Below are 22,748 nucleotides of genomic sequence, written 5' to 3'. Positions count from 1 at the left end.
CAACTTTATCCTGTAGATCACCAACAATTAGCTTAAAGGATATCTATTTTCACAGGCACATGACATCCCTATTTTAAGACAAAGTAACAAATGGAAAGGTTTTTCTTTAGTATTTGCCAAGTGAAAGAGTTCTATTTATACACCTAGATTAAGTTCTCTGCTTACATAAGCAGGGATATTAAAAATAAAACTCTAAATAACGTAGAGTAAGCCAAGGGTTTTATTCCTTTAACTTTTTTCTGAAGTTAGTTCAACCCAAAACCCCAGGACGAGGAAAATTTGAAAAATATTTCTACTTAAGAAAAATTAAAATTAATATGCTCATAAAAACAAATATATATGATGTCTACTTTATCAGCACTCACTAGAAAAGTTCCTAAAAATTAAACACTACATAATTTTAAAAATATACCAATTAGAGATAAATAATATAAAATAAACACATCGTTTATTTTATATTGCCATGGTAACTAATCTTCATACACTGTCTTTCTTGTTTGAATTCCATACTGACTGTGTTCCATACTGATGATCCAATGGGGAAGCCAAAATCTTAGGGGCCAAATTCCTCCATGCAAGCTGAGGAAGGAGGTTAGGAGGACACAAGAGGGTGACAGTCACAGAAATTGGAAAAGGATGAAATTAAGTTAGTAGATACTAGTTTTGACTAAAAATTAAATTATTTTCATCTGAACAAAACAAATTTTTAAATACTGTGCTTAAAATCCTTAATAGTACTGTGGAGTAATGATTCTCATTTAATATTTTGTATTTTTATATTACTAACCTTTACAAAATCAAAGTAAGGAAAAGTTTTGTTAACATCAGAAATTTATTTCTCTAAGAAAATGGGATTTGGATTAAAAGTTCTCATTTATTATGCAGTAAATGCAAGAAAGAAGATAAATACGGAACATTTATATTTATAGCAATTTTTTTCTCAGCATAAATAAACCAGGGAGTACCTTACACTGAAGGCATATTCATACAGTGAAAGAATAAACTCACAACTGCAACTATGTTTTTTAGTATACAAAATGGCACATGAGAACAACAAAATTAACCAAGGTTCACTATCCAAATAACGTTTACTGATATAAGATCAATACTTCCAACACCAAATTACTTTATATACAAAAGTTGTTAAAATTTGTCTATTTTCATGATCCAAAATTGATAATCCTTTACATAATATACATATAAGGATGTGTTTTATATACAGTGGGTATACGATTTTTAAGACAGTATAAATGTACAAGATAAAAACAAGGACAAATAAGCTTAATATATCAGAACAACATTTTAATTCACTTTGAACTGAAAAAGTACACATTCTGTATACCTTTCATTGGACAGAATCTCAGGAGGCACATCTTCAGGTTTTCTATCCAATTCCTTTTGTTTTAAGGTTTGTTCCTCAACTTCCCCTTGGCTTTCATTTCCATTCTGTTTAAGTTTTTGTAAAGGTAAAGAGGATAAGACAAAAAGAAAACCTGTCATTTTGGAAACAGCACGCCATTATTCTATATTATTATAGGGCGAAACAGAAACCTCTGTGCACAAAATAGATACTGCCTGAAGTAATATTTAACTATATTTTAGCACAAGATTAGCATTATCAAAAAAAGATAAAACACTGTAGTTCACAGATGAAAAAAATTTTAATAGGGGTTCAAACTAATACATGCCAAAGGGCTACAATAAAGTCTGTTAGCTTGTTCCTTGATGGAACAATAGTTGCTGCTACAGCAATATCAAGTTCGAGTTACCTTAAATGTAAAGTAAGGAATTTGGACTCCACCTACCTTACATGTAAGCAATCACAAATGGGTTAAGTGCAATACCTATAAAAATACATATCACACCAACAACAAAGACAAACAAATCCTACTGCATTGCTGATCCACTGCTCCTAGGTGAGCCAAAGTCCATACTACCTGTGTTTGCGTACTGCTGTTGCGCAGCTCACAACACAGCTTCTCTCTTCCAGCTAAAGACAGCTGCTTTAGTGCTTCCAGTTCCTCTAAAAGCACCCTCTCTCTCTCTGAAATCAGGTTTTCATTATCTATTGAGGATCTCTAAATAAGAAAAAAGGTCATGAGAGAATACTGTTTGCAATAGAGGAAAAAGGCAGAAATATCAAGCAGATTTCTTTTAACCCCTTGCAACCAATGGGTCCTGTTTCTACCAATGATCCATATTCCATTACAAGGGCTTAAAAGCATATATAAAGTTCAATGCAAAATTTGAAACTTAAAAAAACTTAAAGTGTAAATATTCAGAAGTTTGGGTAGTCAATTAATATTATTTTTACTGCCAATTTTGCATTGAAAATCCAGAAGTTTGAATTCACAAAATGCAATGAAGAAAAGCAAAATTAATTTTCCCAATGATATTTTATTCTCAACTCTCAATTTTCTATTTTATTTTTTAAAGAATATATTTTAAGAGTTTGCTCTTTCTTATCTTTTAGCTTTAGTTTTCAAAATTAAATTCAATAATTTTTTAAAGAACTTTAACATAAATATTTCTTGCCTTTCTGCAATGATTTTGTAAGTATATAATATACCACAATTGACAAGAATACCGCTCCCAAATACCAAGGAAGTTTCCAAATTTAGTCAAGAAAAGGAATAAGAATGTTATGTAAAATTACATTTCTAAAATCAAGAAGAGATGTTTCATTGGACAAAGTTCCAGAAACATACTACTTCAGATTTCCATTGATGATTAAAAAGTAGATTAAAGACAGAGAAAGTTAAACCTTGGTGATGCTAATTGGTGGACTCACAAAACTATAAATGAATAGGGGAAAATGGAATGATATTGACTGCATAAAGGAGTACCTTGACACAAATATTTCAAAATTGCCAAAGTCCTTTTTCCATTAATGGTGGATGGAATGATTGGGAAAAAAACACAACCAACCTTTTAGGCACTTTTCCTGAAAAGGCAATTAAATAAAAGAGTAGGCAGACAATGCACTCCAAGGTTGAGATAAGTGTCCCTAACCAGATCTACGGCTTTTGTACTGCTGGAGTCTGTTCTTGATGTTAAATATTTGTAGTTTATTCAGATCTGGCAAAATAATTTTGACTTAAAAAAAAAAGCCTAAATAAAGAACATTCCTATTTTATTTGGGAGAAAAGGGGACTAATTACCTGGGCTAATTGCCTATTAAGCCTCGTAATCTCTTCTTGTAGCTGTTCCTGGTCTTCTCGCTGTCTTTCCATCTGGCGCATGTGTGCCTGCCTTAACAGCTCTGTTGCCTGTTGATGCTCTTGGTATTGCCGTACAAGTTCCTGCCTCATATCTTCCAACTGCTCTTCATTTAACATTAACTGTCTAGAAGCATCCATGCTTGATATCAAAGTGTCATCAGTAACCTATAATAGTAAAAAAAAAAATTCAACCATATGCATTTTATGGAAATCTGTCAGCATCAATATTTTTAAATAAACATAAAAGTAATTCTATTAACCCCAAAACTACCTCAGTTTTAAATTTCCATTATTAAACTAAAACAAAAATAACTATAAAAAAGTATTTGTTTTAATTACTATTACAAATCAACATGAAAATTTCATAGTTTATCATTATACATGTATTCGCAAAAGCAAAATAGCTATTTATCAGTTAGTTTAGATGTAATTTAATTCTAAGGAAAGAGAAGAATAAAAGATACTCAAGAGTCCTACACTTAATGAAGCTATAATTCCATTATTCCTCTTGACATTTTTTGATGGGGAAATAATATGAATGGAATATTTATGTTTTAAAATTAAATGTTTAAAACATTTATATTATGTTATTGTAATCACAGTACTATTATAACTGCCTGATAAGAAATAATTTTCAATACATTCTACTTGGAAATAAAAGCTTTATATTTCAATTTCTTGTACTAACAAGAAGTTACCTCCTTAATGGGTTTTTACACGTACTTCAATTCCTGAAGATAACCTACACAAATGAATCATTCTGCCTTGAATAGTTGCTAGTAAATTAAATAGGCTTTTTATTAACACTTCATAAGTTTTGCATTTGATAAAAAGAAGTTAACATTTTATTTGAAAATGCTTCTGAACAAGACACAAACTATCCTGATCATTAATCAAAAGTTTGAATTTAAATAATTTTAAAAGAGGTAGGATTTAAGTTCTGTTAAAGGCAGCAATATAGTTGAAGTACAGACAGAATATATCCTCCATTAATGGATAAGTAAAGAATAAGAGAAGTAGTATATAGATAGTAAAATGCTTTAAATTGTCTTATTACATAGGTAACAATTTCCTTTTGATGTTAATGTCATATTTAATTTGGCAAAACTTTAATTCAAAGGTTAAAACAAAGTTGAATTGATTAAAACAAAGTTAATGTAGGTAAAACTTAAAATGGGATTTTACCATGTAAACTGGGTACAAGACAACAAAGAATATTATGAACAAGACTTGCTTTTTATTTAATATGAATATTAAGTCACATATTCATATACCTTACAATTTAGAAAACACATTAATAATGTGATTAAAGTCAAGATTGAATCTGATACTTTCTTCCTTCATTAAGAAACATATCTGCTAGTAATTTTATAGTGAAGGAAGCTACAATTTTTTTATAAGCATTTTATATTCAAAGAGGCTTACTTACAGATTCTCCAGTTACACATGTTTTATCTTTGGAAAACATTTCTTCTAAAATATTCAGTTCATGGTTCTTTGATTCTAGTATATCATCAAGATTATCATTATTCGATAATAGAACTTCCTTTCCATCTTCTCCTAACTCTTTACTAAGTGGTTTAAATTCTTTAAATTTCATGTCCATTGCCTCAAATGTCTGAATAACAACTTGACCCTGTGATACTTTCATTTTATTTAAAATATGTTGTTCTTCTTCATGACACAGAGCATGTGCTTGTTTCAGTGATGTGGTATCTACTTTTCCCCCATATACTCTAGATACTTCAGTTTGTTGAGCAAATGTTATACTCATTGACACAATAACCTAAGGAAATAAAACAAACAGAAAAGGATCACATTTACAAATACCATCAAGAATTGAAAAAGCAAGTTACCACTCACTGTCATGAATTAGAAAAAGGCATGTCCTCAGAGTTTTAAACAAAAAGAAATGCTATGAAAAAGTGACACAGATAAATATTCTTTATTTACAATGAATCCAATGTAAAACTATTTATTTTACTTCTTGCCTTTTTAAATAAAAAAGAACTTTTTTTACTATAAGAGCTATAAATATTCAGTATAGAAATTAGAAAGAAAAAAAAGAAATGCTCTTATCTTTTCCTCTTCCAAAAAATCTTACGATTAACACTTCAGTATATACTTTTCCACATCTTCTTCCTCTTTTTCACATACAAATAGACACAGATATATACTTTTTCTTACAAAAGTGAGAGAATAACATTGTAATTCGCTTGTACAGCTTAACTATAGAAAATATTTTTCAAAAACATTTCTATATGGGTTTTCAATTTTCAATGGGTTTAAAGTTTCATATTACACATACAGATGCAGTATATATTTATTCAATCATTTTTTGTTAGACATTTAGACTTACTCCATTTTAATTAAACAACACTGCGATGAAATTTTTGTAACTATATCATTGCATGTATATTTTATTTCCCTAAGATAAATCCCCAGAAGTGGAACACTTGGTTTGTATGACTGGTAAGTATGATTATACAATTTAATCTAATCCAATTTGACTTTCCACTACAGTCATCATCCTGAATTCCTGCTTATTTAAGTCCTACCTAAGCACAGTTACTTAGAAACTGTGACCAGCAGCCTTGGCTCTGAGAAGTTCCTAAGCCTTTGAGAACCAACCATACCAATAACTTTATTTCAAGTTCCCTCTCCACAGATAATTTGCAATGGGGAAAGCCTGGCTGCCATTAGCCAGGATAAAGCACACCTAGGGTTAGAAACCTTTAAGCCTACTGACCTTCAGCCTTCATCCATCAGTTTTCCTGTTGGTCCAGGCTGTATAAACGGGCTTTTGCTTTAATTTCCTGTCTAGAACCCGATGACCGTATTTACGGTTCTGATTCCCACCAGGTTTCTGCCCGCCTCCTTCTTCCAAGATGCTATGTTTTCTACTTGCTATACGGAATCCTGCTTCAATAAAAATACTATTGATGGGAAGAATGCTGCACAGCATCCAGGGAGGAGGAGAAGGAATTGGGTAATGAGATAAGGTAAAGAAGAGTGAGTAGCTCTCTCAGCACAGTGGCTGTTAGCACCCATCTTTCACTTGTGCAGTGGGCTGCCTTGAGATCCAGTCCCAGGCTGGCTGTGCTGTCAAAAGAGGCCATAAAAATCCTCTTCCCCAAGAAAAGGGCTGGTCATGGCTGAGCACTGATCACAGCTTCTGATTAGCGAATTCGGATCACTGGGTCCCAGTTCTGAAGCACTTTTTCACCTTGCCCCTAATAAAGGCAGTGGCAGCCACTGTTTCAACCTGATCCCTGACAGGGGCAGAGGTGGTGGAGATTTAAAGACACAGTGCCTCCTTAGGGTAGTGGGGGAACAGTTTGCTAAAGAGTGGCATCTGCTGGGCAGGCGAGAAAAGCAGCTTTGGGGAGTCGCCAAAAAGGCTTTTGGTGTCTTCCTGATCCCCTCCCCAGGGCACTCTGCAGCCGGTCTGTGCCCCCGTCATGGGTCCCTGGCTCTGTTTTGGCTGGGAGACACTGACTTGGTAGGGTCCTCTTCAGGGTGACCCTCCTCCCAGAATTTGCTGTCCAGGCTAAAGCAGCTAGAGATTATGAAAGGAGTGTAAAAACAACAGAGGCAAAACAAAATTGAACAGAACAGATCAAGATTCTTGGAAAAGGAACAATTCTTTCCTAGAGGTGAAAAAATTGCACAAAGACTGCAATCTTAAAAATAGTGCAGCATATAGAGGGCAAGTAGCAGATTAAGACGCGCTAAAAAATCTGATCATTCAAACATGGACTATTCTAAATGTCTAGAATAAGTTGAACTAAGAATCAAAGAAGAACCTTAATACATAGCTAATCAAAAATAAAACCCTAGGCAAGAGAGAGAAACTGAAATTCAGAGTAAATTCATCAAGATATTCAGATGCCTAGACATCAGCAAAAAATTACAAGCAATAATAAGAAACAGGAAAATATGGCCCAGTCAAGGGAACAAATCAAAACTTCAGAGGAGGCAGAAAATTTGGAACAAATAAAGTTGTTCAAACAAATCTCCTAAAACAATTCAAGGAGATGAAGGAAAATATGGCTGAAGAGACAGAGAATATTAAGACGAAACTGCGTGAGCATAAAGAAGAATCTGAAAGTATAAAAAGAAACATAAAAGGAATTATGGGAATAAAGGGTACAATAGAAGAGATTAAAAATACTCTAGAGGCAAAGAATAGCTGATTTGAACAGACAGAAGAAAGAATCAGCAAACTAGAAGAGAGGACAATTGGATCTGCCCATTCTCTTATACACAGAAGAATGGATGAAGAACAGAATGGAAAAAATTAAACAGGGTCTCAGGGATCTGAATGACAGCATGAAGCAAACATATGTATCATGGGTGTTCCAGAAGGAGAAGATAAGGAAAAAGGGGAGGAAGGACTATTTGAGGAAATAATGGCCAAGAGTTTGCCAACTCTTATAAAAGACATAAAAATACATGTCCAAGAAGTGCACTGTACTCCACACAGAATTAATCTGAATGGACCTACTCTGATGCACATACAAATCAGAATGCCAAATGCCAAAGATAAAGAGAGAATTCTGAAAGCAGCAAGAGAAAAGCAATTCATAACATCCAAGGGATCCACAAAAGGACTAAGTGCCAAATTCTCATTAGAAACCATGGAGGCAAGAATATTTAAAGTACTGAAAGAGAAAAACTGCCAGCCAAGAATTCTTTATCAAGCAAAACTGTCCTTCAAATATAATGGATAGTTTAAAATATTCACAGATAATCAGAAACTGAGAAAGTTCATCCACAAGAGACCTGTCATACAAGAAATACTAAAGAGAGTTCTGTAGACTGAAAGGAAAACACAGGAGAGAGGCTTGCAGTAGAGTGAAGATATGAAGACTATAAGAGTAATCAAAAGAGGAAAAAGAGACAAGGAAAAAAAAAAAAAGATATGACATACACAAACCAAAGGATAAAATGGAAGTTAAGTACTGACTTTACAGTAATATCACTATTAATGGATTAAACTCCCCAATCAAAAGACACAGATTGGCAGAATGGATAAAAAAGCATAGCCCATCTATATGCTGTTTACACGGGATTCACATTAGACCTAAAGACACAAACAGGTTGCAAGTAAAAGCTTAGAAAAGGATGTTCCATGCAAACAGTAACCAAAAAGGTTTATCTACCTTTTGGGTACATATACTAATATTGGCCAAAATAGACTTTAAATGCCAAACTGTTACAAGAAACAAAGAAGGACACTATACATTAATAAAAGGGGCAATCCCTCTAAAAGAAATAACAATCATAATTATATATGCACCTAACTATGGTGCCCCAAAATACATGACGCAAACCCTAGCAAAACTGAAGGGAGAAATAGACTTCTCTATAATAATAGTTGGAGAGTTCAAAACATCACTCTCATCAACAGATAGAACAGCTAGACAGAGGATCAATAAGGAAATAAAGAACTTGAATACTATAATAAATGAACTAGACTTGACAGATACATACATAACACTGCTCCCAAAACAGCAAGATACACATTTTCCTCAGGTGCTTATGGATCATTCTCTAGGACAGACCACATTTTGGGTCACAAAACAGTCAAAATAAATTTCAAAAGATTGAAATTATACAGAGCACTTCCTCAGAAACCAATAAAACAAAGATGGAAATCAGTAACGGGTGGAGAACTGGAAAATTCACACATATACAGAAGTTAACACACTCTTAAACAATCAGTAGGTCAAAGAAGAAAGTGCAAGAGAAGTCAGTAAATATCTCTGGAGACGAATGAAAATGAGAACACAACATATCAAAACTTATGGGATGCAATCAAGGCAGTGCTGAGAGGGAAATTTATAGACCAAAATGCTTACATAGAAAAAGAAGACAGAGCTAAAATCAAAGACCTAATTGCACACCTGGAGAAACTAGAAAAAGAACAGCAAAGTAATCCTAGCAAGCAGAAGGAAATAAATAAAAAAGATCAGAGCAGAAATAAATGAAATTAACAACAAAAAAAATAGAGAATTAACAAAACCAAAAATTGGTTCTCTGAAAAGATCAATACAATTGGCATACCATTAGCTAGACTGACAAAGAAAAAAAGAGAATATGCAAATAAATATAATCAGAAATGGAGGGGGGACATTACTACTGACCCCACAAAAACAGAAAGGACATTCAGAGGATACTACGAAGAACTGTATGCAAACAAACTAGACAAGTTAGATGAAATAGACAAATTCCTAGAAACGCACAAACAACCTACACTCTAGAAAAAATAGAAGACTTCAACAGATCAATTACAAGTAAAGAAATGGAATCAGTCATCAAAAACTTCCCAACAAGGAAAAGCCCAGGACCAGATGGCTTCACAGGTGAATTCTACCAATAACTCCAAGAAGAATTAATTCCAATTCGGCTGAAACTCTTCAAAAAAATTAAAGACAAGGGAACACTACCTAACTAATTCTATGAGGCCATCATCACCCTAATATCAAAGTCAGATAAAGATACTACAAGAAAATAAAATTATAGACTAATTTCTCTTATGAATGTAGATGCAAAAATCCTCAACAAAATACTTGTAAAATAATCCAACAGCACATTAAAAGAATTATACACCATGATCAAGTCGGTTTTATCCCAGGTATGAAGGGTTATTCAACACAAGAAAGTCAATTAATGTAATAAACCATATGAACAATACAAAGGGGAAAAAACACCTGATCATCTTGATACACACAGAAAAGGCATTTGACAAACTCTAGCAGCCTTTCTTGGTAAAACACTTAGAAAAATAGGAATAGAAAGAAACTTCCTCAACATGATAAAAAGCTAACAATGTATTCAATGGTGAAAGATTGAAAGCTTTCCCTTTAAGGTATGGAACAAGACTACGATGCCCACAGTTGCTAATATTATTCAACATTGTGCTAGAAATTCTAGCCAGAGCAGTAGGCAAGAAAAAGAAATAAATGGCATTGAAATTGGAAAGGAAGAAACAAAACTTTCACTATTTGCAGATGACATGATCCAATTTTAGAAAGATCTGAAAAAATCTACAACGAAACTACTAAAGCTAATAAATGCATTCAGCAAAGTGGTGGGATACAAGATCAACATGCAAAAATCACAATAGCAACTAAAAGAATCAAATATGAAGGAATAAATTTAACCAAGGATGTAAAGGGCTTATACACAGAAAACTATAAAACTTTGCTAAAAGAAATCAAAGAAGACCTAAATAAATGAAAGGATATTCCGTGTTCATGGACTGGAAGACTAAATATAGTTAAGATGTTAATTCCACCCAAATTGATTTACAGATTCAACACGATCCCAATCAAAATTCCAAAAGCCTACTTCGCAGAAATGGAAAAGCCAATTATTAAACTTATGTAGAAGATTAAGGGGCCCCAAATAGCCAAAGATATCTCAAAACAGAACAAGATTGGAGGTCTCACATTTCTTGACTTTAAAGCATATTATAAAGCTATAGTGGTCAAAAAAGCATGGTGCTGGAATAAGGATAGATATATTGATCAAAAGAATCTAACAGAGTTCAGAAACAGACCCTCACATCTATGGTTAATTGATTTTTTCAAAAGGCTGCCAAGTCCACTCAATTGGGAATGAATAGTCTCTTCAACAAATAGTGCTGGGAGAAATGAATTTCCACATGCAAAAGAATGGAAGAGGACCCCTATCTCACACCATATACAAAAATTTACTCAAAATGGATCAACGACCTAAACATAACATCCAGGACTATAAAACTCTTGGCAGAAACATAGAGAAGCATCTTCAAGATATTGTGGTAAGCAATGGTTTCTTAGACTTTACATCTAAAGCACAAGGAATGAAAGAAAAAAATAGGTAAACAGGATCGCCTCAAAATTAAAAATTTGAGTATCAAAGGACTTTATCATAAAAGCAAAGTGACAACCCACTCAATAGGAGAAAATACTCAAAATCCACATATCCGATAAGGGTTTAATATCTAGAATATATAGAGAAACCCTAAAACTCCATAACAAAAGGACTAACAACCCAATTTAAAAATGGGCAAAAGAGTTGAATAGACATTTCTCCAAAGAGAAAACACAAATGGCTAAAAAGCACATGAAAACATGCTCAACATCACTAGTTATTAGGGAAATGCATATCAAAACCACAATGAGATATCATTTCACACCTTCTAGAATGGCTACTACTGAAAAAAACAGAAAACTACAAGCATTGGAGAGGATGTGGAGTAATAGGAATACTCATTCATTGCTGATGGGAATTTAAAATTGCTGTAGAAGACAGTCTGACAATTCCTCAGGAAGCTAAGTATAGAATTACAATATGATCTGACAATCCTGCTAATAGATAAATACCCAAAATAACTGAAAGTGGGGCTCAAACATATCTGCACACCTATGTTCACAGTGGCATTATTCACAATTGCCAAAAGACTGAAGCAATCCAAGTGTCCTGTAACTGATGAATGGGTAAACAAAATGTGGTATATACATATGATGGAATATTATTCAACTGTAAGAAGGAATGAAGTCCTGATGCATGCAACAACATAGATGAACTTTTAGGATATTATATTGAGTGAAATAAGCTGGACAGAAAAGGACAGATATTGTATGATCTTACTATTATGAATTAATTATAGTAAGCAAACTCACTGAGTTAGAATCTAGAATATAGGTTACCAGGAGATATTGGGTTTAGAGAATGGGGAATTGATGTTCAAGTTGTAAATAATTTCTACTTAGGCTGATTGTAAAGGTTGAAAATGGATGGGGTGACTGTAGCACATTATTGTGAGTGTAATCAACAGCACTGAATTGTATAGGTGAATGTGTTTAAAAGAGGAAACTTTAGGATATATATATTATTAGAATACACATTAAAAGATAAAACATAGTACTGTGCCACACAGTGAACCCCACTGTAGATGACAGACTATAGTTAATAGTACAATTATAAGAATTTTCTTTCATGAAGTATAACAAATGTACGATACTGACGTAACTTGGTAACAATGGGGTGGTAAATGGGGGAGAAACATCTAATGTAAATGATGGATGACAGAACTATTTCAATCATCTTTCATCAACTGTAACAAAAATTACTACTATTAACTAAAAAGTAAACTTTATTTTAACAAATGCTATCATTGACAATAAACAAATTTCCACACCAGTGCAAGGTGTTGGTGGTGGTGTGGTATATGGCAATCCTATATCTTAGGCATGATTGTTTCATAAACTCACAACTTCTCTAATTAAAAAAATATTAACGATAAGAACAATAACAATAAAAGCAGCAGCAATCATTTATTAAGTCTATAGATATTACTATTACCCATTTAATAAATTAAGAAACTGAGAAGCTAAGAGATTAAGTAATTTGAGCCCCAAACACAAAGCAAATAATTAGTGGAAACTGGGGTTTAAAATCCTGTAGTCTTATTAGTAAGTCACCCTCTAAAATGTAACATCATATTATTACTTCCACATCTGAACAAATCTGCCTAGATGCATAATGCTACAACTGACTTTGAGGAGTAATTATAATATCAATTGGCAATACTGAGAAAATTGAACTGCAGTGAAGTTAGGAATTAACGTCAAAGGTCACATATCTAATAAGTGGTACAGCAGATTTTCAGAGCGTGTTTAAAGAGCTCAAGAACTTAAATACTACATGCTAAACTGCTCTGCTTGGGAAAATACTGCTATTACAGCTCACTTACCAAACTGGACCTCTTGGATACCCATGCTAGTCAAGACTGAACCAAGGATTGATAATAATGCTCTAGACACCGTCATTTGGAATATATGTCCAAATTAGTGAACTTGCCAATTTAGCACAAAACATATCTTTAACCTTCTCTAACTAGTGGTCAAGACCTTAAGTCTGGACTTTTGCTTTAATTTCTTGTCTTAATCTGCTCTGTGTCTCTCTGTCTCTCCATACTAAGACTGCAACATGGAATGACAAATGATTAAAAATATGAAAGAGAAGTGAAGAGATATGAAGGATAGAGTGAAAGTGAATAACCAACATCTAATCAGAGTAACAGGAGCAAATAATAGAGAACAGTGGATGGGAAATATTTCATGAGACAAAGGCTAAGAAGTTTATAAAAGGCACCACTTCTTTAAATCAAGAAGCCCAACGAACTGTAAAAAGAAATAAAGAAAACACCAAAAATAAAAAGATTTTAAATGTTCCAGAGAAAAAAGATGTATTACCTGTTAGGGAACAACTAAATAGACAAGTATTTTCTCAGCAGAAACAAAAGCAGCCAGAAAATAGTGGAATGTTATCTTCAAATTTCTAACAAAGTAACTGCCAACCCATTTTTTTTGGTATTTTTTAATTTATTTTGCCAACCCATTTTTAAGTGGTCAGCAAACTATCTTTCACAAACTAAAGCAAAATAAAGACAAATAAAAACAGACTTTACTTCCAAGAGATCATCAATAAAAGAAATTCTAAAGGATGTCCTTCAAAAAGCAGAAACATGACCCTAGAAGGAAGGCCTGACAAGTAAAAATCCTAGATCATAAATTTTATTTTTGGTAAATATGTGGATAAATCTAAACACTGATGATATAAAACAATCATAATTGCATTGAAATTGTGGGATAAGAAAATGCAAGACAAAGACTTACGGGCAGCATAAGGTAAGCCCACTATAGCCTTTCTCTCTTACTGATTACAACTAAAAGCTCTGAACAAAATATAAAAAGCAGCTAGCTGAGAACTCTGAAAAGTAAACAAAAGCAGAGATGGCAGAGGGACTTGAAACTTGAAGAAGCAATTTGTATGGGGAAGGTGAAATAGAATTTGTGGTCTGAACCTAACCAGGAAATTAAAAAAAAAAAACACCCACTCAACTGCCTTGTTAATCTCTTCTCTCCCTTTGCTATAGGTATTCAAAAAACACCGTTGTTTAAAATGAACTCTCTATTCTGAGGCTCCACCTGTGTAGCTGAACTTAACTGGGGAAGAAGAAAAAAATTAAAATCAAGCTAAATCAATTAAATTCAAAACTAAAATGATTAGTTTCACTTTATATTTATAAATTATATTTATAATATTTATATTTATAAGGGACCTTAAAATGGCCTCTTAGGTTAGTACTGGACAATCCTACTAAACCTCCCTAGTCCAATCCATTTCACAGTCCTCTTTAGTAGCTCTTTCCTCTCTCCTTAAAGTTCACTTTTTTTCTCTATCCCAAGTGTTGACCTTGCTTTCTTATTTCAGTGAGAAAATGGAAGCAATCATAAGAGAAACTGCCATAGGCTCCAATTATCACATCTGAAAACATAAGTGAATCATGAAAAAAATATTCTTTGCCTTCCTTCTTGTTTTATTATGGGTTAAACTGCCTAGCTCCTATCTAATGGCAACCCTTCCATTGGATCTCAGCCCCTCTCATCTACTCAAGGACACTGCTCCAGCAACTGCTCCTCTCTTCTCTCCTAAATCAGTTCTATCAGCACATAAATATGATGTAATTATCTCTCATCCTAAACAAAAACAAGAGTGCAAAAAGAAAATCCTACCACTTGAATCTCCACATCACCCTTTAGCTACTACTACAATTCTCGCCTCCCCTTTGAAGTAAAATTCCTCGAGTTCCTTTCCTCTATTCTCTCTGAAACTCAATCTAATCACTTTGTCTCCACCATTCCATCAAGGGTGTTCCTGTGAAAGGCACCAATGACCCCACATTGTCATATCCAATGATTAATTTGCAGTTCTAATCTTTCTTGACCTATTGTAAACATTTAACGCAGTCTTAATATGCTCTCCTATTTATACATTGTTATTAACTTGGTTTCTGTGATGCAACTTTTTTTTTGGTTCTTCTCCTTGCTAATTTGCTGTTCCTTCTTCTCCATACCCATTGTTCATCCTCATCTCTCTGACCTCTGGACATTGCTATGCTTCAGGTTCAGCTCTAGACCTCTTCTCTGCCTATGCTCACTCCCTAAATTAGTGTTTTACAATTTTTTTTTTTCATTGCATCCCATAGTAAACAAACAACGACCCCTCTAGTAAAAAGCATTTACATTAACCCAGAGCACACATATGTATCTGAGTATGTGTGTGCTGATATAATTGAACCATTCCATTAATATTAAAATACAGTTCCTGGCCCAGTAAATTGATTTCATGACCTAACAATGGGTTACAATTCACAGTATGGAAAACTTTGCCCTTATATGCAAACATCCACATTTACATGTCTATAGTTTCATCTTATTTCCTAAACCTTAGAATTATATATTCAACCACTACCTCAACATTTATATTTGGACATCTAGTAAATGTTTTGCATTTAATGGGTCAAAAGCCGGATTCTTAAGTCTTCTGCTCCTCTTCAAAAATGACTACTCCTTTGTGGCCTTCTCCATCTTACTAAATCCATCTCAGTAAACAGCAACTCCATGTTTCCAGTTACACAGTTCAAATAATCTGGAGAAATTTTTCCTCTGGAGGGTCAGCCCTTGCCTCATTTCCCTCTATTTCTTCTTCCTGTATCCAGTCACATTTGTTGAGGAAACGTATCTGTGCCAGGATTTTGTAATATTTCCCCAAACGAGACCCACTAATGTGGGGATAGGAGAACTGAATCAAACTGGACAGAGCTGGCAGCTGAGCAAGTGGTCATCACAAACTCTAGCTAAATTTCGTTGGCTACCTGTTGGAAACCTCCCATAGAATAATTTTTGACTCTTCTCTTTCTTTTATCCCACTTCCCTGAAAGGTACTCAACCTGGTATCTTCATAATTCACCCCCTCACTTCTTTAGGACTCTCCTCTAGTGTTACTTTAAAAGTGAGGCCTTTCTGGACCACCCTATATAAAATACCACAATTTAACTCTCCATGCAATTTCCTAGTTCTATTGCCTTGGCTTTTTTTTTTTTTTTTCCTTCACAGCACTTACCACCATCTGTATATTGCCTATCTGCCAACCACAATGTGGGGTCTATGGGAGCAAGGATTCTATCTCTTATGTTCTTTGCTATACTCCAGCACCTAAAGCACAGCCTGGCACTGAAATGTAAATGAATGTCTATTTTCAGACAGACCTACCCAAATCACACTCTGAATATATGAAAACCACATTCCCATTAGGTTTCTTCTGTATAACCTGTGGTTTTTTAAACATTTTTTTTTAATTAGAGAAGTTGTAGGTTTAAAAGATCATATAAAAATGTAGTGTTCTGATATTTACCCTCTTCCTCCCATTATTAACAATTTGCATTAGCATGGTACCTTTGTTACAACTGATGAAAGAATATTATAATTATACTATTAACTATAGTCCACAGTTTACTTTAGGGTGCATTTTTCTCCCACATACCACCCTAGTAATACCTTGCATTAGTGTGGCTTATTTGTTATAATCCATGAAAGAACATTTTTATAATTGTACTATTAACTATGGTCCATCATCTACAATAGGGTTCACTGTGTTGTACAGTCCTATGCTTTATCTTTTAATTTTTATTCTAGTAACATATATGTTACATAAAATTTTTCCTTTTAACCACATTCACATATATAATTCAGTGCTGTTAAATATACTCACAATGTTGTGCTACCATCACCACAATCCATTTCTAAAACTTTATAATCAACCCAAACAGAAATTCTGTACAAATTAGGCATTAATTCCCCATTCCCTATCCCAACCCAAACCCTGAAAATCTATATGCTAGATTCTGACTCTATGAGTTTGCTTATTCTAATTATTTCATACCAATGAGATCATCCAATATTTGTCCTTTTGCGTCTGGCTAATTTCACTCAACATAATGTATTCAAGGTTCATCCATGTTGTCACATCAATCAGAACTTCATACTTTTTTTTTTTAAAGCAGTTTTATCAAGATATATTCACATACTATGCAATCCATCCAAAGTGTACAATGGCTTTTAGTATATTCATAAAATTGTATACTCATCACCACAATTTTAGAACATTTTAATTATTCCAAAAAGAAAAACCCTACACCCTTTAACAGTTACCTCTATATCCCTCTATCCTTCCCCATCCCTACACAACTAATTTTGTCTTTATGGATTTCTTTATATTTACATTTTACATAAATGGAATTGGACAATATACTGTATTTTGTTCTCTGGTTTCTTCCACTTAGCACAACGGTTTTTAAAAAATACATTGTTTTTTTTTAATTAGGGAAGTTGCAGGTTTACAAAAAGTCTTGTAAAAAATACAATGTTCCCATATACCCCCTATTGTTGACACTTGGCATTAGTGTGGTACCTTTGTTACAACTGATGAAAGAATATTAAAATAGTACAATTAACTATCGGCCATGTTTTATATCAGGAGTATTTTTCTCATATACCACCCTGTTATTAACGCCTTATAAGTACCACACATTTGTTTTAATTCATGAAATAACATTCTTGTACTATTAACTATAGTCCTTCATCTATAATAGGGTTCACTGTGTTGTACACTCCCACGCTCTATCCTTCAATTTTAATTTTAGTAACACATACATGCTAAAGCTTTCCCCTCCAACCAAATTCACCCATACAATTCAGTGCTACTAACTACACTCACAATATTGTGCTATCATCACCATCATCCCTTTCTAAACCTTTGCAATCAACCTAAATAGAAATTTTGTAAAACTTAAGCACTGACTCCCCATTCTCTACCTCAAACTACCCCAAGGTAACCTATATTTAGCTTCCAACTTTTTGACTTTGCTTATAAAAGTCAGTTCATATTAGTGATAATCAGAACATTTGGCGTTGTGTGCCTCACTTATTTCACTCAGCATACGTCCTCAATGTTCATCCATGCTGTCGCATGCATCAGGACTTCATTCCTTCTTACAGCTGAATAATATCCCACTGTCTGTATATACTACATGTTATTGATCCACTTACTGGCTGATGGACACTTGGGATGCTTCCATCTTTCAGCAATTGTGAATAATGTCGCTATGAACATTGTTGTGCAAATATCTGTTGGATTCCCTGCTTTCAATTCCTTTGGATATACACCCAGTAGAGGGATTGCTGGGTCAAATGGTAATTCTACACTTAGCTTTCTGAGGAACTGCCAAACTGTCTTCTAGAGCTGCTGCACCATTTTACATTCCCACCAGCAATGAATGAGTGTTCCTATTTCTCCATATCCTCTCCCACACTTGTAATTTTCTGTCTTTTAAATATTAGACATTCTAGTTGGAGTGACATGGAATCTTACCGTGGTTTCGATTTACGTTTCCCTCATAGCTAATGATGTTAAGCATCTTTTCATGTGCTTTTTAGACATTTGTATACCCTCTTTGGAGAAATGTCTATTCAAGTCTTTTGCCCATTTCCTTAATCTTTTTTTTTTTTCTTTATAGAGAAGTTGTGGATTTACAGAACAATCAAGCATAAAATACAGGATTCCCATAAACCACCCCACCACCAACACCTTGCATTGGTGTGGAATGTCTGTTACAACTGATGACAGCACATTTTTATAACTGTACTATTAATTAAATTCTATGGCTTAACTTAGGGTGCACTGCGTGCAGTTCCATGATTTTATTTTTTAATTTTTATTCCGTTCCCATATATACAATTTAACATTTCCCCCTTTAATCATATTCAGATATATATTTCAGTGCTGTTAACTGCATTCACAATGTTGTGATATTATGACCAATATCCATTACAATGTTGTTACATGTGTCAGAACTTCACTGCTTTAACAGCTGAATAATATTCCACTGTGTGTGTGTATGTATATACATACATGTTATACATAACATAACATGTTAGTTATCCATTCATCAGTTGGTGGACTTGGGTTGCTTCCATCTTTTGGCAATTGTGAATAATGGTGCTCTGAACATCGGTGTGCAAATAAGTATCTCTTCGAGTCCCTGCTTCCAATACTTTGGGGTGTATACCTAATGGTGGGATTGCTGGGCCATATGGTAGTCCTATACCTAGCTTTCTGAGGAACTGCCAAACTGCCTTCCATGGTGGCTCCACCATTTCACATTTCCACCAGCAATGAATGAGTGTTACTATTTCTGTGCATTCTCTCCAACACTTGCTATTTTCTATTTTTTTAATAGCAGCCATTCTCCTGGGTATGAAATAGTGTCCCATTATAGTTTTGATTTGCATTTCCCTGAGGGCTAATGATGTTGAGCACCTTTTCATATGCTTTCTCTCCAATTGTGTATCTTCTTTGGAGAGATGTCAATTCAAGTCTTTTGCCCATTTTTTAATTGGCTTCTTTGACTTTTTGTTGTTAAGTTGAAGGATTTCTTCATATATTCTAGATATTAAATCTTTAGCAGATATGTGGTTTCCAAATATTTCCCCCATTGTGCAGACTATTGTTTTACTTTCATGATAAAGTCCTTTGAAGTAGAAAAGTTTTAAAGTTTTAAACTTTGAAGAGGTCCCCTTACTCTGTTTTTTCTTTTGTGCTTTGGGTGTAAAATCTAAGAAACCATTGCCTAACACAAAGTCCTGAAGACACTTCCCTACATTTTCTTCTTTGATCCATTTTGGGTTGATTTTTGTATATGGTGTGAGGTAGGGGTCCTCATTTTTTTTTTTGGTTACAAATGGAGATCAGTCTTCCCAGCACCATTTGTTGAAGACTGTTCATTCCCAATTGAGTGGTCTTTTCCACTTTGTTGAAAATAAGTTACCATACATGTGAAGGTTAATTTCTCAATTCTCAATTAGATCCCATTGGTCTATATGTCTACCCTTGTGCCAGTACCATGGTATTTTGATTACTGATGCTTTTTAATAAGTTTTAAGATCAGGAAGTGGGAGTCCTCCAACTTTAGCCTTCTTTTTCAAGATGGCTTTAGCTATTCAGGACCCATTACCCTTCTTAAAAAAACTGATGATTGCCTTTTCCATTTCTGCAAAGATATTTGTTGGTATTTTGATTGGGGTTGTATTGACTCTACAAATTGCTTTCAGTATTTGATTAAGACAGAATTGACATCTTAATGATATTTAGTCTTCTAATCCAGGAACATGGAATATCCTTCCATTTATTTAAGTCTTTTTTGATTTTTTTTTTTAGCAATGTTTTGTAGTGCTATGTGTACAAGTCCTTCACATCCTTGGTTAGATTGATTCCTTCATATGTGAATCTTTTAGTTACTATTGTGAATGGAATTTTTTTCTTGCTTTCATCCTCAGATTGGTTATTAATAGTATATAGAAACACTACTAAGTTTTGCATGTTGAGCTTGTATCCTGCCATTTTGCTGAATTCTTTTATTAGCTCTAGTAGCTTTGCTGTAGATTTTTTGGGGACTTTCTATATATAGGATCATGTCATCTGCAAATAGGGAAAGTTTTACTTCTTCCTTTTCAACCTGAATATCTTTTATTTCTTTTTCTTGCCTAATCACTCTGGCTAAACTTCCAGTACAATGTTGAATAACAGTTGTGACAGTGGGCATCCTTGTCTTGTTCTTGATCTTAGAGGGAACGCTTTTATAGTCTTTCATCATTAAGTAGGATGTTAGTTGTAGGCTTTTTTCTTTTTTTTTTTATGTATTTAGTGCAATTTTATTGAGCTATATTCCCATACCATACAACCATCCAAATGTAGGCTTTTCATATATGCCCTTTATCATGTTGAGAAAGTTTCTTTCTATTCCTAATGTTCTAAGAAATTTTATTAGGAGAGGATGCTGGATTTGTCAAATGCCTTTTCTGTATCAGTTGAGATTACCATGTGGTTTTTTTCCCTTTGTTCTGTTAATGTCTTGTACTACATTAGCATAACCTGTGTTTACAGAACAGTGGTTCTCAGTCTTTTTTCCAACATCTATATAAGGGGTACAGCACAATGCTAGCAGTCCTGGTGAATAATATTATCAACCTGTATTATTCTAGGTCCCTGCTAGGTTATTAAATGATATCTTTTGGACCATTGTTGGCTGCCTTTGGAATAGTTTTCACTGGCCTGCACTTTGAAGCTCTGCTATCAGCTTGGATGTGAGATGATTTACAAAACAGCTTTGCATTATCACTGTTAATAATAAGACTACTTTACAATGTCATTTATGAGCCTTTACTATGTATTAATGGATCTGCTAGGTGCTTTGTACTCATTAACTCATTGCATCCTCACAACAATTCCTATTATTTTTCTCTTTTAACATAGAGAGAACTGAGACTCAGAAGGTAAGTAACTTTCCTAAGCTCACAAATCCAGTAAACCGGAAGAATGAGGATTTAAAGCATGGTATATCTTATACCAAACCTCACCTCTTACTCACTATAGTGATTCCCTATTATTGCATTTGAGAAGTTTATTTAAGAGCTAAGTGCAAGAGAAAACTGATTCCCATGAAGAACTAAACAATGAGAGTGATATAAAACTGATGGTGCTTTGCTTTTCACTTTGATCTCCAGGAAGAACAGAACTAAATACTCAGTTCAGCCTTAGTAAATGAATAATCCTTATGACCCTCATATTTCCTTGGGTCTTGACCTCCTCATCTCATTTATGTTTTCCCCAATTCTTTATATATTTCCTGTGTAGCTCATCAATCTTCCTCCTTTTAAAATGCATATACCCCACTGGGATTGTTATATTGGAAGAGGTGAAATACAATAAAAAGTAAGTAAACAGACAAGCTCATAATTCAACTGTTACAATATAACTAAACCAGTGAGGGTATGTGTTTTAAAAGGGAATACAAAGACAAAAGAAATGAATCCCTAATAGTAGGCTAGGTGATATGTTTGATATTTAAAAGTATAAAAAATTACTCTGGGCACAACAGCTAAGGTTGTAGAAATGAACAAAATTCACACTGATAAACTCTTTAGCTTAGTCAGGTGCTAATGCTGAGCAGCAATCCTCCCTTAGCATATGCATTCATTACTTAACATTACATTAAATTCTCTGGGTGGAGCAAGGCAAAGGTAATATATGGAGTGCCAATCACCATTTCCTCATATCCTACACCTTTTCCTCACCTTCAATCCTACTCACAAAGTAACAGATATATGAAGATCTGTTTAGGCATTCTGTAAAGTTTCTAATTACTATTCAACATGAGAATAATTCAGAGTGTTCCATTTAAAAGTATTTTACTATCTGACAATTTAAAGATGAAGTATATATGAAGTTGATAACAAAAACTAAAGTGTATTACCATCAATAAAATCTATGTTTTTTTAAAACCCTCAAGGGGAATATGAAGTCAGTCAATCTTCAGCAAAAACTATAAACTTACCTTGGCTACTTCTTCTTCTAATCGTTCTTGGTACTGTTTTTCCAGCAACTTAACCATATCTGTTTCCTGTCTCATGCCAAATTCACCAGAAATCTAAATTAAAAAGCAAAACATGACATTAATTTACACTAATTATTCCCCACTTATTTTTAAGCTTTTACTTGCAAATGTCCTCCAAATACCACTATGCCTTAGAAAATTTCTAAGAGAGTAGTTTGCAGATACTCTCTGCAAAA

The 22,748-nt window shown here is 33.8% G+C and overlaps 1 protein-coding gene across 10 annotated transcripts in view; it reads right to left on the bottom strand.

Annotated features, from left to right (window-relative positions):
- The window catches only part of AKAP9 (A-kinase anchoring protein 9), a 168,833-nt gene that overhangs the window by 66,598 nt on the left and 79,487 nt on the right, over window positions 1-22,748 (bottom strand). For 7 of the 10 annotated variants that reach the window (XM_037836629.1, XM_037836631.1, XM_037836632.1 and 4 more), the window contains 5 exons: window positions 22,513-22,605; window positions 4,651-5,007; window positions 3,162-3,386; window positions 1,938-2,078; window positions 1,343-1,446 (listed from right to left, as the gene is read on the bottom strand). In XM_037836629.1, the coding sequence (XP_037692557.1) occupies window positions 1,343-1,446; window positions 1,938-2,078; window positions 3,162-3,386; window positions 4,651-5,007; window positions 22,513-22,605 (920 nt within the window). The remainder of the gene's footprint in view (window positions 1-1,342; window positions 1,447-1,937; window positions 2,079-3,161; window positions 3,387-4,650; window positions 5,008-22,512; window positions 22,606-22,748) is intronic. The other 3 variants (XM_037836636.1, XM_037836637.1, XM_037836638.1) reach the window with 1 other exon arrangement.

The sequence above is a fragment of the Choloepus didactylus genome, chromosome 5 (genome assembly GCF_015220235.1).
Source record: "Choloepus didactylus isolate mChoDid1 chromosome 5, mChoDid1.pri, whole genome shotgun sequence".
NCBI classification, from domain to species: Eukaryota; Metazoa; Chordata; class Mammalia; order Pilosa; family Megalonychidae; genus Choloepus; species Choloepus didactylus.
The sequence above is the reverse complement of the archived record's forward strand: the minus strand, read 5'-3'. Positions and strand labels throughout refer to the sequence as shown.